Here is an 18,350-nt window from a genome sequence, read left to right as displayed (position 1 = left end):
CAATCTGCAGCTATGAACTTTACCTTTAATTAGGTGACCATATTTCCCAAAGGGAAAATGGGATACCACATGTGTGGGGCTAGCCCAATCTCCCCTCCCCACCCCACGTGCAGCTGGCATGGCTCCCTGCCCCCCACAAGGCTGGGGCTGGCGTCACTGCTCACTCAAGCCCTGCCTGCCTCCTGCCGGAGCCCTGCCTCTCCCCATGCATGGGGCTGGTATCACCACTTCTCCCCACCACATGTTATTCTGCATCCCCCCTTTGTCAAAATAGTGGGCATTTATCTCGTTTGCTCTTGCCAACTTGATCAGACAAATGCTCACTTTTGCCTAAAAAAGTCAGGGTGGCTGGGACAGGGCTTAAAAAAGGGGACTGCCCTGACCAAAACGGGACGTATGGTCACCCTACCTTTAACGACTTGTTCTCTATTACTTCCTTAAAGGGGCATTGGGTGCTGGGTATTAGCTGAGATCAATCCCAAGTGACTGAGATCAGTTTGGGGAGGATCAGAGCCATAGTTTGAGCCCAACAAGTTAAAAGATGTAGATGATTTTGTAAAATGCCAGTATTTTGGGGGGGGAGGGGCTGTACACTAGGGAATCCCTTGCTCAAATGACTCCAAATTTGGATCACTAATCCTACCCTGCATCCCAATACGGCACAGCAAATTTCAACACAACCACATTCATCATGTGGATTTTAGAACACTTAGAATAGTCCACCTTTAAACAGACGGTGACGCTCAACTTGAACTGGAGAGTTAGTGCCTTGTTATAATACAAGAGTTTCAAAAGTGAGTGCCCAAAATGAGTCTCCTAAGTCACTATTTAGGCCCCTAAAGAAATGGCCTGACTGACAGTTCCACTAAAGGTAACGTAGCAGACTGGCAGCGTTTGCCTTAAGTGTCCCACCCTGTTATCAGGGACTGATCCTGCTGAAAAAGGGTAAAGTGGGTTCTGCTGAAACACTGTGACACCTGGCTTGCTGGATAGAGAAGAGGTTGGAGTGGTTGTCTGAGAGTACGTCTACACTACGAAATTAGGTTGATTTAATAGAAGTCGATTTTTTAGAAATCAGTTTGATATAGTCGATTGTGTGTGTCCCCACTAAGTGCATTAAGCTGGTGAAGTGCTTCCACAGTACCGAGGCTAGCGTCGACTTTCGAAGTGTTGCACTGTGGTAGCTATCCCACAGTTCCCGCAGTTTTCGCCGCCGATTGGAATTCTGAGTTGAGCTCCCAATGCCTGATGGGGCAAAAACATTGTTGTGGGTGGTTCTGGGTACATGTTGTCAGGCCCCCATCCCTCCTTTCCTCCCTCTGTGAAAGCAATGGCAAAAAATCGTTTCTTGCCTTTTTCCTGGATTACCCGGGCAGATGACATACCACAGCAAGCATGGAGCCTGCTCAGCTCACTGTCACTGTATGTCTCCTGGGTGCTGCTGGCAGATGTGGTACTGGAGTGCTACCCAGGAGCATCCCCTTGCCTTGCCTTGCGGATGGCAGACAGTTAGGTTAGGTTGGTCAGGGGTCCCTGGGAAGACATGGGTGCTCCTGGCCGGCCTCGGTGAGGTTGGTCAGGGGCGCCTGTACAAAAATGGGAATGACTCCAGGTCATTCTCTTCTTTAAGTTTCATCTAATGGAGATTCAGTCCTGCCTGGAATATCATGCCATCTGTTAGCAGCACCATGTGGTCACACCTACCCCAGCCTACCCCTTGCTCCCATGGCTCATGAAGCCTGGACAGTAGTAAGGAGCAGTTCAACTATAGGCTGAGTAAGTACATAATGGTTATAGAATGTGCCTTTGGAAGTTTAAAAGCTCGCTGGCGCAGTTTACTGACTTGGTTAGACCTCAGCTAAACCAATAGTCCCATTGTTCTTACTGCTTGCTGTGTGCTCCCCAATATCTGTGAGAGTAAGGGGCAGACGTTTATGGCAGGGTGGGAGGTAGAGGCAAATTGCCTGGCTGCCAGTTATGCTCAGCCAGACACCAGGGCGGTTAGAAGAGCAGAGCAGGGCACATTGTGCATCAGAGAAGCTTAAGAATATAACAGTCAGAAGATCCTACTGACCACCTGACCAGGATGGTGACAGTGACTATGAAATGCTAAGGGAGGTTAAAGAGGCAACAAAAGCAGAAAGTACAACTTTTAAGGGTATTGTCAGCTCTACTTGTATTGTCTGGGTACATGTCACCACAGATAATGCAGAGATAAAATTTCTAGACACCATCGATGACTGGTTCTTGGAGCAGCTGGTCCTGGAACCCTCAAGGGGGGAGGCAATTCTTAATTTAGTTCTAAGTGGAGCACAGGATCTGGTCCAAAAGGTGAACAGAGCTGAACCGCTTGGTAATAGTGACCATAAGGTAATTAAATGTAACATCCCTGTAGGGGGATGATACTAAAAAAGCCCACCATGGTAACATTTAACTTCAAAAAGGGGAACTGCTTGAAAATGAGGCTGCTTGTTAGATGGAAGTTAAAAGCAGCTGTTATAAGGGTTTAATACCTACAAGCAGCATGGCAATGATTTAAAAACACCCTAATAGAGTGTAGCGGGGTGGTTACCCACTCCTGCCCTTCGGGGTGGAAAACAGCCCAGGAGAGGGCTGTGGATGGGGCAAGAAGCCTGGGCTGATTTGGGAAAGTAGGCTCAGCTGTGGCCAAGCCCCAATCAGGCCCAGCTGGCCCCTATAAGAGCCTGTGAGCCAGGAGACCACTCAATCTCCCTTGGCCTGTAGAGGGAGATGGTCCTGGCTGTAGGGAGCTAGAGACTGGGTACCTGAGTGGAGCAGGGCTGGGGAAAAGCAGAGGGGCTGGGGAAAAGCAGAGGAGCTGGGGAGCTCCAGCCTGGAAAGCCCCAGGCTGTGGCCTAGCACAGGGGGTTGCAGAGGGCAGCCCAGGGATAGGCAAAGGCAGCAGGTCCAAACCCAATCTTGCCAGTGATGAGTGGCTGATACTGCAGTCTGCCCCAGGGTGCAGGGGCTAGATGATGACTGGCAGTAGCCTGATACTGAGGTGAGGTGGGCATAGTGGGTGGGGGGTTTCCAGAGAGGGGAGACCCTGAGAGAAAGGGGTTACTGCCAGGGGGCAGCGTCCCAGCTAACAGGGCACCAGGTCTGGGAGGGACACAGGGGCCAAGTGGTAGCGGTTCACTGGCCTGCAGAGGGTGTTTTGGAGGCTGGGGAGCCAATTCCCGGAAGTCACCAGCAGGAGGTGTCACAGGGGTGAGTCTGCACCTCTGCATAGAGGCTCAGACTAAATAAATACCGCAAATTAGAAAAGAAAGTAAGAGGACCAAAAGAATGCCTCCACGGCTAGCCATCAGAGTAAGGGAGGCCATTATAGGCAAAAAGGTATCCTTTAAAATTGGGAAGTCATATCTTAAGTGCACAAACTCTGGCAGATTAAGTGTAAAAGTATTATAAGACAGGCCAAGAAAGAATGTAAGAAGCAACTTGCTAAAGATGCACAAACTAACAGTGAAAATTTTTTTAGTACTTCAGAAGTAGCAAGCCTGAGAAGCAGACAGTAGGGTCACTAAGGTAACGTCTACACTGCAGTAAAAACACCTGCAACATGAGTCTCAGGGCCTGGGTCAATAGACTTGGGCTGCGGGGCTCAAAATTGCAGTGTAGATGTTTGGGCTCAGGCTGAAGCCCAAGTTCTGAGACCCTCCCCACTTGTGGGATCTCAGAGCCCAGCCTCCAGCCCGGGATCAAACATCTATACTTCAGTTCTTAGCTCCACAGCCTGAGCCTTGTGAGCCTATAGCAGCTGACCCAGGCCAGCCACGGCTGTGCAGCAGGTCTTTTATCGCAGTGACAAAGGTGCTAACAGAGCACTCAGTGAAGATAAGGCCATTGCAGAGAAGCTAAAAGATAAACACTAATAAGTCACTAGGTCCAGATGGTATCAGCCAAGAGTTCTGAAGGAGCTCAGATATGAAATGGCAGAACTTCTAACTGTGGTATGTGCCTTGGCATGTAGGAGAATGGCCAGGCATATCTGTGATCTAGCAGAGGTGGAAGGTTAGGAGCATTGGTGTGCATTGTTGGGGGAGGCAAAGCATCGAGCATTTCTAGGATACCTGATATTAGATACACCTCTACCCTGATATAACGTGACTCGGTATAACATGAATTCGGATATAACACAGTAAAGCAGCGCTCTGCAGGGGGAGGGCGCTGCGCACTCTGTTGGATCAAAGCAAGTTTGATATAACGTGGTAGGATTTTTTGGCTCTCGAGGACAAGTAGTATATCAGGGTAGAGGTGTATATGCTCAATATGAAGATAGGGTAGACTGAAGGAAGGAGCACTGGTGTGGGAGCCAGGCATTCCTGTGTTGTATTCTTGGCTCTGCCACTGACTTTCTGTGTGGCCTTTGGCAAGTTATACCATCTTTCTATCTGTTTCTCCGTCTGTAAAAGGGGGCGATGTTACTCCGAAGGAGGCTGTGAGGATTAATTAGTGTCTTTACATGAAATAAAGCACTATATAAACGCCAAGTCTTAGTATGCCTATGAAATGGAGTGAAGTCATGGTAAGGCTAGTGGCCGAGCATGCGTATGCCCTGGTGTTGGCCTTCAATGCCTAGCATGTTCTGATGATGGAGGTCTTTGAGGTGTTGACAGGGCTTTGATGGGGTCTGGTAATTCAAATAATAAAGATAATAATGGAGGTTCACTTGGGATGTGTGGATGCAGGACTTTGAACGGCAAAATATCAAAGCTCACTGCCCCTGGCTTTCAATTCTCCACACATGGGAGAACCCTAGGGCTCCCGAGCATGGGTATAAACAGCAGTGTAGACAGTGAGGCACTGCTTAGGTGAGTGGAGTACAGACAGTGCAAAACTCCAGCAGTGGGGAAAAAAATCTGGCAGGGGGAGGCAGTTGGAAAGGGATAGCTCAGTGGTTTGAGCATTGGCCTACTAAACCCAGGTTGTGAGCCCAATCCTTGAGGGGGCACTTAGGGCTCTGGGGCAAAAATCAGTACTTGTGAAGGCAGGGGGCTGGACTCAATAACCTTTTCAAGGTCCCTTCTAGTTCTCAGAGTTAGATATATCTCTAATTGTGAAATTAAAAATATTATATTAAAGGCTCCAACTCCCATTGCCAAAGCCTTTCCCTGCTGCCAGCCTCTGCCAGAGCCTTTCACTGCCGGATGTAGCTGCACACTTCAGTATGGGAGCAGCCTGCTTTTCACTGCCATGTGTGGCTATGCATACCCCACATGCTGCTACCAGGGGTGTGCAGTGTAGACATACCCCTTGGTATATCAGTGTAACCCTGGGAGGGACCTGGAGGCAGACCTGAACTGCAGGGTTTGGATGTCCCCAGAATTCAGGGAAGGAAGGAGTTTGGATTTGCGCCCATCACTGGAATTCCCATTAGGACAGAGCCAAAGAGCTGCACATCCCTCCCCAGTCTACACAGGGTTGAACGTTGTGCAGGGCTTTATCAATGTTTGTCAACACATAGTAGACCCAGGAGTGACGGAAGGTCCCTAAAAGTGTGTGGGTGGGACCACCAGTGTCCGAACTGTGGCCCCGCCCCCCAGTGCCACCCTTCCCTCCTGAGGCCCTGCTCCCTCAGCTCCTCTTCCCCCCGATCCACCACCCCTTCTCCCTGAGCTCCCACCCTGCACCGCCCTTTTCCCCAACACCCTACCCACGTGCCACCCCTTTTCCCCAAGACTCAGCTCCTGTGCTGCCTCTTCCCCCCTACCCCTTTCCTCATTGCTCATCCTTATGATGGTAAAAAATGGGAGGGAATAGCCTCCCACTTTTAAAAGTGAGGGTGGGGGCATGGCCCTCTAGCCCCCCTGTTCCGGTGCTACTGGTAGGACCACACCCGCAGGATGGAATTTTCCACCGTGCTAAGCCACTGAGGAGCCTAGTTCTCATTGACTCCAATAGGCAATTGGACGCAAAGCTGCCTTTTGTGCCTTTGAAAATCTCCCTCACAGCGTGACTGACTCCGTTAGCTATGTGCTGTATCAGACTGTTGATCTGCATACAACTTAGAGTCGAGTTTCCAGAGATTTATTGAAAGGCTTTAAAGCCCTTTGATCTTTGCTTGTCCACATGAGACCTGAAGCCCTTTAGACTAGAGATCCAACAGGAGAGGGGGGCTCTGTGCTAATTTTCAGGGAACCACGGCATAGGAAATACTTTCCCTTTCTTTCAGCATGTTAGTTGTAAAATTGCTCCTCATTGTCCTCCTTTTTGGCAGAGTGATGATGTAACCAAGGTGACCAAGGCAGCTAAAATAGTGGAGCGGATGGTCAATCAGAATACCTTTGATGACCTTGCACAAGGTACGGCCCTCACCGCGGGACTTTCATTCACACTCAGATATCAGTTGTGCGGAAGAGACTGGCACACCGTTGTGACAAGGGTGTTGAAAGCTCCTTCGAGAATGCAGGTTTGGGGTTTTCAAAGCGGCCTAGGAAAGTTCTATTTAGTGGTATTTGGGTGCCTAACACTCTGACTCCATTGGAAAGCCCAGCCGTAATCAGTTACAATTGACTATTCTGCCCTTGATCAGTACCATACCATGCATCAAGCCCTTGATCAGTACCATGTTGCTGATCACTTCCCCAGAGAAGTCAGAGGCTACTCACTGTTATCAACTCTGTGGCCTCACCTGGCACGGTGACTCCCAGGGAATCATCACCCGTACATGGAGAGGAAGAAGATTGGTGAAAAATGGAACGGAGAAGAATTCCCATTTGCTCTACTGGCTGGCTGTACAATGTTGATCCTTTCCAAGTCACCATGACAAAGTGCAATAGTTCATGGAATGTTACGTAAAGCCATGTCAGTCTGTGTAACAGAGAAATCTGCACAAAAGGCCACCTCCGATAGGCTGCCCTTTGCCCTAAGTGACCACTTTAAGTGGCCCAAAGGTTGCCAGTAACATTTTGCTTGCTCCTTATTTAAAATCCACAAGCTAGATTCAGCCCACGATTAGACAGACTCCCTTCAGCTGACAGAAGCCATGACACAACCTTCCCAGCAATGGAAAATCTGCCTTGGGGAGTATGAGGGCAGTATAAGACACCCAGAGTATTGCTTCCACGAGGGTGGGCACAGCCAGCCCACACAGTCCCCAACATAGCACTGGCCTGGCAAGGTTTATGGCCAGGACCATGGAGGGTATACTGATTCTATATATACCCCATGTAGCCTCTACTTTGGAGCCCTGAGGTCAGTTTAAAGCTTCCCCTCCCTGGCAGAGACCCCAAGTGAGGGCTGCAGCATTTCATTTTAATGCCTAATGGTTAGGGCAGGGAGATGTGAGTCAGGACTCCTGGGTTCTATTTCTGGCTCTGCTGGTGAATAAGTAGATGATGCTGGGCAAACCACTTACCTGTCCAGAGCTTCAATTCCACCATCAGGAAAGTGAGGCTAGTCATATTTCTCTGCCTTCCAGGGATACTGTGAGGACAAATTAATTAGTGAGAGTTTGTAAAAAGGCCCTGAGATCCTTAGTGTGAAAATACCTCAGAAGTGCCAGGGATTATTATGTATTCGTACCGCAAGTAAAACATTGCAGTATGCAGGTGTTATATCTTCATAATCCTAGAGAGATTACAACAGGGAATCTGGGGAGGCATTTTCTGGTGGAGTTAAATTTTGTCTTGATTCAAAGAGGAGATCTGCTGCTAACAGGAGGGTGATATCAATATAGTTGGCCAGATTCTCAGCTGGTGTAATTCAACAGAGCTTCATTAACTTCTTTGGAGGCACAGCTGAGGATCCAGCCCATTGCCTTGCTGACCAGTGTAGGCTCTCCTACTTGTCCCTGTGGCGTGCTCTGTGCATGTAGGTATTGGGAGAGAACTCCACAATTTACTGTTGCTGTCTACCTACCTCCAAAGTGACCTGCGTATAATAATGATACCTAGCTTTTATACAGCACTTGTCATCAGCAGATCTAAAGTGCTTTTACAAAGCTTTTACAGATGGGGAAACTGAGGCAAAACGACTTGCCCCATGTCAGTCAGTGGTAGAGCTGGGAGTAGAACCCAGGTCTCCCGAGTCCCAGGTTGACACTATCCAGTGGACATGCCTGGTGCTTCACAAGATGCAGGAAGGCAAGATCAAAGCCCAAAGATGCTTGTTATGTAAGGGCCAAGTCCCGTGTGTTCAGTGAGAGGTGAGAATCATAGAACTAGAAGGCACCTCGAGAGGTCTCTAGTCCAGTCCCCTTCACTCAAGGCAGGACTACGTATTATCTAGACCATCCCTGACAGGTGTTTGTCCAACCTGCTCTTAAAAATCCCCAATGATGGAGATTCTATAGCGTCCCTAGTCAATTTATTCCAGTGCTTAACCACTCTGACAGTTAGGAAGTTTTTCCTAATGTCCAACCTAAGCCACACTTGCTGCAATTTAAGCCCATTATTTTTTGTCCTGTCCCCAGAGGTTAAGAACAACAATTTTTCTCCCTCTTCCTTGTAACAACTTTTTATTTACTTGAAAACTGGTATCATGTCCCCTCTCAATCTTCTCTTCTCCAGACTAAGTAAACCCAGTTTTTTCAATCTTCCCTTTATAGTCATGTTTTCTAGACCTTTTATCATTTTTGTTGCTCTTCTCTGGACTTTCTGCAGCCAATGGGAGCTGCGGAGCTGGTGCTCGGGCAGGGGCAGCACATGGAACCCCCATGGCTGCCGCTGCACTTAGGAGCTGGACGTGCTGGCTGCTTCCGGGAGCCACGTAGAGCCAGGGCAGGCAAGGAACCTGCCTTAGCCTCACTATGCCGCCGACTGCATTTTTAGTGGCCGCTGACTGGAGTCGCCAGGATCCCTTTTCCGGTTGAAAACCAGATGCCTGGCACCCCTACCCTTTATCCGTCTTGTCTGATTAGAGTGTAAGCTCTCTGGGGCAGGGACCATCCCTTGCTATGTGCGCGTACAGCATTTAGCACGGTGGGGCCCTGACCTCACTTCGGGGCTCTAGGCACTACTGACTACAAATAATAAATCTCAGGTGTGAGAAGTGCCTTTGGCACAAGATCTGAAGAGCTGTGACGGTGCCTACCCTTAGCTAGGGGAGAGGAATGATCTTATGCTCCACCCGCAGGCACTGGTTACAGGCAGATCCCTTTTGAATGCACTGATCTTCGTTTCCTCTCCTTTTAGATTTTAAATATTTTGAGGATCCCGCTGATGAGTACAGAGACCAGGAGGGGACTCTCCTTCCACTGTGGAAGTTTCAGTATGACAAAGCCAAGAGGCTTGCAGTTACTGCCATCTGCTGGTGAGTTTATTTGTTGTAGATTTTATCTCATAAATCCTTGGGCAAGATTTGAATGAAATGACACAATCTTGCAAGCCAGTGTCCCTGTGAATTGTCATCGCTTGGAAGTGTAGCTCTGTTATCGTGGCAAGAAGCCCAACATTTTGTATAAAAACATTTGAATGCTTTCCCTGGGAACACTGTTTGTTTGGAATAATTCAATTCAATGATTATTTGTTGGTGGTGGATAAACATGCAGGTGCTTCTGGGCAGCTGGCACCTGCTGTGGTACTGAATGTGCCAGGCACATACTCGGATTCCATTGCCCTTCAGTGGAACATGAGCACGCTGCTGACTTAGTGTGGAGCACCAGGGCAAAGAGGTTAAATAAATGGAACAAATAAGAATCCCTTCCCTTGAGAACATACAGGCAGACTGGACAGATCTCTGGAGAACATACAGGCAGGGTCAGTCCTGCACTGGCCATGGGGGAGGTAGGAAAAGAACTATATGAGTTAATGAGTATATTTTTGGAAAGCAGAGGCTTTGGTCTGTGCACAGAAAAAAAAGAGCAGGATAAAGTGCCGATGCAATCGCATGTTCCAATTAGGTAATTGCATGTGCAAAAGGATAAGTGAGTCACTTAGGATATGTCTACACTGCAGTGAAAAACCCACAGTTGGCCCGTGCAGATGACTCGGGTTCTGGAGACTCAGGCTAGGAAGCTGTTCAGTCACGATGTAGATGGTCAGGCTCGAGCTGGAGCCCAGACTATAGTACCCTGCAAGGTGGGAGGGTCCCAGAGCTCAGGCTGCAGCCTGAGCCTGAACATCTCCACCAGAGCCAGTGCTACCATTAAGGCGAACTAGGCGGTTGCCTAGGGCACCAAGATTTGGGGGCACCAAAAATTGGTGCCCTCAATTTTTTTTTACAGCGGTTCCTACCCGAGCATGCGGTTGCTTCTCCACTTCTCCTGTCTCTCAGGCCTGCGGCGCCAATCAGCTGTTTAGTGCTGCAAGCCTGGGAGGAGAATTAGAGCGGGGGCGGCGTGCTCGGGGAGGACGCGGAGCAGAGGTGAGCTGGGGTGGGAAGGTGCCGCATGGCTCCCCGGGCCAGGGGGCGTGGGCAGCTGCCGTGGGGTGCCTCAGGGTGGGAGGGGGAGCTGCCACAGGGCTCCGCACCTCAGCTCACCTCTGCTCCGCGTCCTCCCCGAGCACGCTGTCCCCGCTCTAATTCTCCCACCTGCCAGACTTGCTTGCCAAACAGGGGAGGAGAATTAGAGCGGGGCGGTGTGCTCAGGGAGGATGCAGAGCAGAGGTGAGCTGGGGTGTGGAGGTGCTGCATGGATCCCCGGGGGGAGCTGCCGTGGGGTGGGGTGCCTCGGGGTGGGGGGGTGGGGAACTGCCACAGGGCTCGGGGGGTGGGGGGCACAAGGTGGAAGTTTCGCCTAGGGTGCGAAACTTCCTTGCACCGGCCCTGATCTCCACTGCAGTTAAACAGTCCCTTTAGCCTGAGCTCTCCCCATCCCCTCTCTCCACAAGCGTGACTCAGCGGGCACGAGCCAGCCGCGGGTGCCTAATTGCAGGGTAGACAAACCCTCTGTCTCTGTTCCAGGACAGCACTTAAGCATGTGTTTTAAGCGCAGTCCTGAGCAGAGATGCTTTGCTGAACTGGAGCCCTAAGTAGCTATCTGTACGGTTGTAATGGTTGTAGTTGAACATGGCAGAGGGCCTGGCCCAATCTAGCATTGCTGTCTCGGGTTACCTTCTTCCTTGTCAGTCCAAAACATCACCACTGATACTTTCAGGTTAACTTTCCCTTTCTGGGGTCTCATTTATTTACATACAATAATGCTCAGCTTCTCCCCAGGCCTAATTCATCTTTTTAATTGATAACAGGCGTCAGCCTCCACATAGCCTCTCTCTGTGCTCAAAAGTCTTTAGAATCCTTTACCAGGCTTCACCTTCAATATAGCCCCTGCTAAGGCTTCACAGACCTTTGCAGCCCTCTCAGCTGAGACTTCTCCTCCTCCCTGCCGGTCCCTCTGCCTGGGAGCTCAGGAGAATCAGCTCTGCCCTGTTCTCCTTCAGTCCTCACTGCTTAAGATTAGTTAAAGGCTTGTCTAATAAATCTGGGGCTGGTCATGTGATTGCCAGCTGACCCGCCTCTTCACACCCCATCCACTACAATTCCCAGCTCCATCAGAGACATGTCCCTACAGGCCTGTTTCTACAGGCGTTGGGCCTTTGAACAGGACTGGCGGGCTCAGGGTTCCCCGCTACCTATGTTACATGTAGACACTTGCAAGTATATACTCTTTTACAGCAGGATCTTGGGCTTCCATATGGGAAAGGTTGTCCCATTAAGTCTTTTCTATCTCTGACACACCTTGGGCAGAGAGAATTATTAAAGAAATTGGAGAATTATTTATTTATTATCCATTATTGATTGTTTATGGTAACACCCATGAGGAGCTCACAGTCTAAGGCCCTGATTCAGCAAGATACTTAAAGTCAGTGGGACTCCTGTTTCCATAAAGTTGGACACATGCCTAAGTACCTTGCTGAATCAGGGCCCAAGGACAGAAAAACAACGGTTTCTAGTTTAATCCCATTCATGCCACTGCAGTAAGTATATTTTAGAAAAAATACTAGGGAGACAGTTGTGTGAGAATTACAGAATAAAGCTAAAATGAGAACCAAAATAGGGGGGAAAAATAGTTTTCATGGGTATTTTGTGCTGTAATAACACTGCTATACATCTCCAATAAATATTAAGTAAGAGAGAACAAAAGACTTGTATATCCCAGGTATGGATTTGTATTTTTCAAATCTTTTGTAGTGACAATAGATCTAATGGTTGGAGCAGGGGAGTCTGGATCCTGGGTTTTGTTCCTGAAGAGTGCAAATTATCACTTACCGTCGTTATTATAAGTAAAAATGGAGAGATAAAGAAAGAAGCGTTAAAAGCAACTAATACTAAAAGGATAAGAAAATATGATTTAACTGAACATAAAATTAACCTGTGGAATTCACTTCCACATGACCATCATTGAGGCAAATAGCTTAGTAAATTGCAAAGAAGGATTAGTTATTAAAGCTTTCTATATCAAAAAGTATAGTGTTGGCAGGTCAGTCCTCATGCTTCAGGGAATAAACTGATCACCAGCTGGGACAGGAAGTTCCTTGTGGAAGTGAATGATCTTTGTGGACTTCAAGAAGGCATATGATTGTTTACCAAGAGAATTTGTTTGCTGGAGTTTGTGATGGAGAGGTGTACTGGAAGGATAGGTCTGTCTTATCCTTATCCAGTGTGACAGACCCAGGCCAGTGGGGTGCAGGAGTCTGGTAGAGGGCAAATATACTGGTCACTGGCTGAGTAGTTTTCTGTTCCCTGAGTGACTAGAGCAGGGGCTGGACTGGAGTAATCAGGAACCTGCTAGAATGAATTAAGGCAGACAGGCTGATTAGATCACCTGCAGCCAATCAAGGCAGGCTAATCAGGGCACCTGGTTTAAAAAGGAGCTCACTCCAGTCAGGAAGGGAGGAGCTAGAGGAGAGGAAGTATGTGTGAGGAGCTGGGAGCAAGAGGCACAAGGAGCTGAGAGTGAGAGGCTGTGCTGCTGAAGGTCTACGGAGTACAAGCGTTATCAGACGCCAGGAGGAAGGTCCTGTGGTGAGGATAAAGAGATGGTTGGAGGAGGCCATGGGGAAGTAGCCCAGGGAGTTGTAGCTGTCATGCAGCTGTTACAAGAGGCACTATAGACAGCTGCAAATCCATAGGGCCCTGGGCTGGAACCTGGAGTAGAGGGCGGGCCGGGTTCCCCTCAAACCTCCCAACTCCTGATCAGACACAGGAGGAGTTGATCCAGATTGTGGGGAAGATCACTGAGGTGAGCAAATCTGCCAATAAGCGCAGGACCCACCAAGGTAGAGGAGGAACTTTGTCACACCAGGTATATATGACGGAATGTCTACTGTCGTTAAAACCAAATGGGGCTACAGCAGAGGATTTCTAGTGAACATTGTCTTCCATCCGGGGTCAGCGTTGAGCCCTGTTTTGTTTGTGGCTGTTTTGGATGTGATTAGTGAGAGTATATGAAGGGAGCTGCCTTGGAATATGCTGCTTAGTGGTTGCAGAGTGATATATGCAAAAGATTATGAGACTCTGCAAGCCAGCTCTGAACAGTGGTAAGACAGTTTTGTGCATCTGGGACTCGAGTGAATGTTGCTAAGACCGAGGCTTTGATAACTGAAGGAGCAGAACCCACTATAAATGATATTACAGGCAGAGAGCTTAGAATGGTGAAAAAATTGTAAATACCTAGGCTCAATGGTTGGTGACAATGGTGTCCTTCTGAGTGATGCCCGACACCATACCAAAGCTGCCTGATGCAAATGGTGGGAGCTGATCCCAGTTTTCTATAATTAAAAAGATGCCAATAAAGTTAAAAGGGAGAATGTACAGAACAAAGACTTGGCCAGCCACGAGAAGAGAAATCAGTATGCTCTCCACCATGGAAATGAAGATGTTGAGATGGTCAAATGGTTGGATGCTCTGTGACAGGAAACAAAATGAGATTGTGTGGTGCATAATGCGGGTTGCCCTAACTGGAAACAAGTTGAGGGAGGCTAGGCTATGTGGCCAGGGGCATGTTCAGCAGATATATGAGAGCAGTTTTGGAAGGATGGCGCTTGCAACAATTGTGGATGGAAGATGAGCAAGGGAGAGGCCAAAGACGCAATACATGGACCAGATATCAGCAGATTGTACAGAGACCAATTTGCATGACAGCCTGACATACAATCATGAATTTTGGAAGAAGGCTATGAAAGTCACTGACCCCGAATAGGGAAGTGGCAAAGACAAAATCTGTGTGAACCATCTTATGTTATGGAACTTATATGCCTTCCTCTGAATCACCCCTCACTGGTCAATGCCAGACAAGATAAGTGAGTGAGTGGACCCTTGTTCTGATATAGTTGCTATGCTCCTGTATCCACAGTGGTGGAAACTGAGACGACTTCTCTCTTCCTCCAAGATATACGGCTTTTTAAAAAGCATATTTTCAGTGACTGTGAAATGTACAAGGCAGGGAGCCCTGGAAACTGAAATTTTATTGCTGTCATCTTTGACGTAGCCCTTCCTTATCCACTCCATGTGTTGCCATCATCCTCTGTTGTCTGAGTCCACACATAGGTCTTGATCCTGTGAAAAATTAGGTACATGCAAAGCTTTAGTCACATGTGTAAGTGTTTGCAGGATCAAGCCGTAGACTGTTGGCTCTTTTGGGCAGGTAATCTGGCTTTATTCTGTGAAGCCCATGCACATCTGTTGAGTTAGATAATTAATAATTAATACTCTGTTACATTTATTTTCTTGTTACAGGAATCCGAGGTACAAGGATCTGTTTGCAGTGGGACATGGCTCTTGTAAGTTACAAATTAAACAGTATAATTCAGCAACCTAAAAGGGACATTTCCAGGTTAAATAGTAAGATATAATTTTAAAATGTTGTACTACTATAGATGTGTTTACAACGATTGCACACACCATCATGATGGTTAGAAATCTGGAATGCTGGCCCAAATTTTCTCATCTCTGTGTTACTAGCATCACTTTAGATCATGCAAATCTACATTTTTTTCAAAAAAATCAAACAAATTCATGCCATTTTGCGGCTCTTTTATTGGTTGCATTTAATTCAATTTGTACAACAGAAGGAGGGTGGTCGGTTTCCTTTTTGTTTTAGCAGACTCTTCAGTCAGTTTCACTAATTGGGTTTCATGGACTAGCACACTCATGCACCAGTCTGCAACTTTTGTGTTGCGAACACCCTAGGAGAATGTCAGAATCCAAATAGAAGTCTGTTTTAATTGAAATGGCTGCATGCGGTTGTGATCTACAATAGGGTAGCAGCTTAAAAGAAAGCAATTGTCAACAAGTGTTGCCCTCAAAACAGTTCCCTGAGAGTGCCATGCTATTATCTTTGAATAACCTCACTATCTGTATCAGCAGCCTTGCATGATGATTAGGTTTTCCTCATGTTAACTCTTTGTCATTGAAAAAGAAACAACCCCTTCTCTGCTGTACACCTCTATCCTTATATAATGCGGTCGTGGGGAGCCAAAAATCCCTACCGCATTCTAGGTGAAATGCTGTTATATCCGGGTAGCAGTGGCAGGGCTGCAGCGGTGATTCAAAGGGCCCAGGGCTCTGGCTAGGGGAGCCCCAGGCCTTTAAATTGCCGGCCGAGCCCCGCTGCTGCAGCCCCGGGGTAGCGGCAGCAGGGCTCTGGCAGTGATTTAAAGGGCCCTGGGCTCCCCACAGCAGCCGGAGCCCCGGACTCTTTAAAGCGCTGCTGGAGCCCCGCTGCTACCGCGTTATACGCAAACCTGTGTTATATCGAGTCGTGTTATAGCGGGGTAGAGGTGTATTTTGAAACTCTATTGACTTGTACTCTGCCTCTCTCGGCTAGTAAATAGGCGGACGGGGGCCAAATCCGGACTGCCAGATGCTTTTGAATGGATCCCAAATCTTTTTATTTACTTATTATTTATTTATTATTGTTTTCTCTGGAACCTGGACCTTGACTAGACCTTGCCCAAGAAATTTGGACCTTGCCAAAAAATAATCGACTGCCTGTCTGGGCTGGGTGATGACGCTGCTGAAGAGTCTCTATATAAATATCCTCTTCCACCCTGCCACCCACCCACTCCTCCAGCTTAAACATGAATCCTTACTATAGCAAACAGCTCTTTTGTTCCACGTGGAATGCTCACAGGCCAGGGTCAGCTCTTTCTATAGAAATACTGCCCTGAAGAAGTTCCTGGGTGGAGCAGGAGCCCCACACTAGTTTTACTGGGATCATTCTGCAAGGCATGGGTCTATGAGAATCTGTGACTCATGTGACACCTGATTCTGGGAGATCGCCCTGGGAGGCTCCTCTAGTGCAGAATGGTCAGCCGTGTATCCCAGAACCCCGCAAGTACTGACTCTGAAGTCCTCTGTGCGTCTGCTTGTTTCCCTTGCAGCATGGTTTCAATATGGGATTAAAACTAAGAGCAGAAGTAGCATAAAGTAAATCAGACTGTCAAATTCTGTCAGTTTTATTAATCCAATGTAGTATTCATAAGGTACGGGAGCCTTAAATTTAATATAAGGTTAACCAATTTGTGTCCGTCCAACTGAAACAAACCCTGTTTCATCAGCAAAGAATGTTCACAATGGATTCTAACTTCATCAGCCTGAATTATACTGTCCTATTACAGATACAGCATTATCACTTCAACAATCTCTGAATCCAGGTGCTTATGTGGCTTCCACCAGTTCACTGGTGTGACTTTCTTTAAAACATCATCAACAAACATATATTTCTGGAATGGTTCACCCTTCGCTCTGCAAAGTTTCAAAAAGTTCAATGATTGTTGGGGGTGGAACAGATCTGACAAGGAGAAGAAGTCTGGAGATAACTGTGAGGAGGGAGGGACAGGCAGTAGAAACAAAAGGGAAACTGTTTGAGCAGCATATTCCAACAGTCTTGAGGTCTTTCTGAGTTTGATTGATTTGAGATCTCCCATACCATTCTCTCACTAGAAGGGAAAATGTACTCAGGACTTGTCTACACTTAAAACTTCGCACTGGCACAGCTGCACCAGCACTTCAGCGAGGATGCTATCTATACCGGTTGGAGAACCTCTCCCATTGGCGCAGGTATTCCAGCTTCCCAAGAGCCAGTAGTTAGGTCAATGGGAGTGTTCTTCCAGTGACCTAGTGCTGTCTACATTGGGAGTTAGGTTTGTTTAAATGTGTTGCTCAAGGAGGTGGATTTTTCACATCCCCGAGTGATGCAGTTGTGTCAACTTAGGGCTTGTCTACACTTGCGAGTTAGTGCACAATAAAGGAGCCCTGGGCACCATAGCTCACTCCCCGTCCACACTGGCAAGGCACGTAGAGCACTCTGACTCTGTGGCTACAGCGCTGCTGGTACTCCACCTCGGCGAGAGGAATAACGTTTGCTGCATCTTGGCTACAATGCACGGGTGTCAGTGTGAACAAGGTGTTGGGTTATTGCGCTCTGATCGGCCTCTGGAAATGTCTCATCATCCCCTTAAGTCAAGTGGCCACTCTTGTCATGGTTTTGAATCGCTGCAGGAATGCGGAAGTACCCTTGAAAGCTCCGTTTCTGACAACCGGCTGCTTATCTGCTCCGAGACAAATCAGCCATTAGTGTGAAATGCTGTGTGTGTGAGAGAGAAGCCTGAGTGTGTGTGGGGGGTTCTGCTGCTGTCTGAACTTACAAGACAGCATGCTGACATGCTCTCAGCCCCCCCAAAACCCACTCTCTCTCCCCCCACATACACACAACACACTCCCAGTCACACTCTACCCCCACATTTGAAAAGCACATTGCAACCACTTGCATGGTGGGATAGCTGCCCATAATGCACTGCTCCGAATGCTGCTGCAAGTGCCGCAGATGTGGCCATGCCAATGCACTTGAAGCTGTCAGTGTGGCCAGACTGCAGTGCTTTCCCTACTGCGCTCTCCGAAGTCTGATTTAATTCAAAGTGCTCTACATCTGCAAGCGTAGCCATGCCCTTAATTTCCTGCTGCAGAACAGCCCTCAGCGTCACAGCTAAAGACAGGGTGGAACAGATTGTTTAGCTTAAGTAGCTAACACATATTTCAAGGGATCAGTCAAGGTGAAGTGGCCCGTCTGATCAGAGTTCATCTTGACTGATCCCTTGAAATGTGTGTTCACTACTTAAGCTAAACAATCTGTTCCACTGTGTGTTTAGCTGTGACGCTCTGAGTACATTTCCCAGACCTGAAGAAGAGCTCTGCGTAAGCTCGAAAGCTTCTCTTTCTCACAGATAATTTTGAATCAATAATTCATTTAGCTCTAGCTTCTTTTTGGCTGGTGGGTGCTGTCATAAACAGATAGCTAAGGGTTAATGTCTCTTTCACCTGGAAAGGGTTAACAAACGACACCTGACCAGAGGACCAATCAGGAAACAAGATACTTTCAACTCTGGGTGGAGGGAAGTTTTGGGTGTGGGTCTTTTGTTCTGGGTCTGTTGTCTCTCTGGGCT

General features: G+C 47.9%; 1 protein-coding gene across 1 annotated transcript in view; it reads left to right on the top strand.

Moving 5' to 3' along the window:
* The window catches only part of DNAI1 (dynein axonemal intermediate chain 1), a 291,024-nt gene that overhangs the window by 41,199 nt on the left and 231,475 nt on the right, over nt 1-18,350 (top strand). Inside the window, exons 10-12 of the mRNA XM_075067475.1 lie at nt 6,242-6,326; nt 9,159-9,276; nt 14,644-14,687. Of these exons, the coding sequence (XP_074923576.1) occupies nt 6,242-6,326; nt 9,159-9,276; nt 14,644-14,687 (247 nt within the window). The remainder of the gene's footprint in view (nt 1-6,241; nt 6,327-9,158; nt 9,277-14,643; nt 14,688-18,350) is intronic.

Source organism: Chelonoidis abingdonii, chromosome 6, assembly GCF_003597395.2.
Source record: "Chelonoidis abingdonii isolate Lonesome George chromosome 6, CheloAbing_2.0, whole genome shotgun sequence".
Lineage (NCBI taxonomy): Eukaryota > Metazoa > Chordata > Testudines > Testudinidae > Chelonoidis > Chelonoidis abingdonii.
The sequence above is the reverse complement of the archived record's forward strand: the minus strand, read 5'-3'. Positions and strand labels throughout refer to the sequence as shown.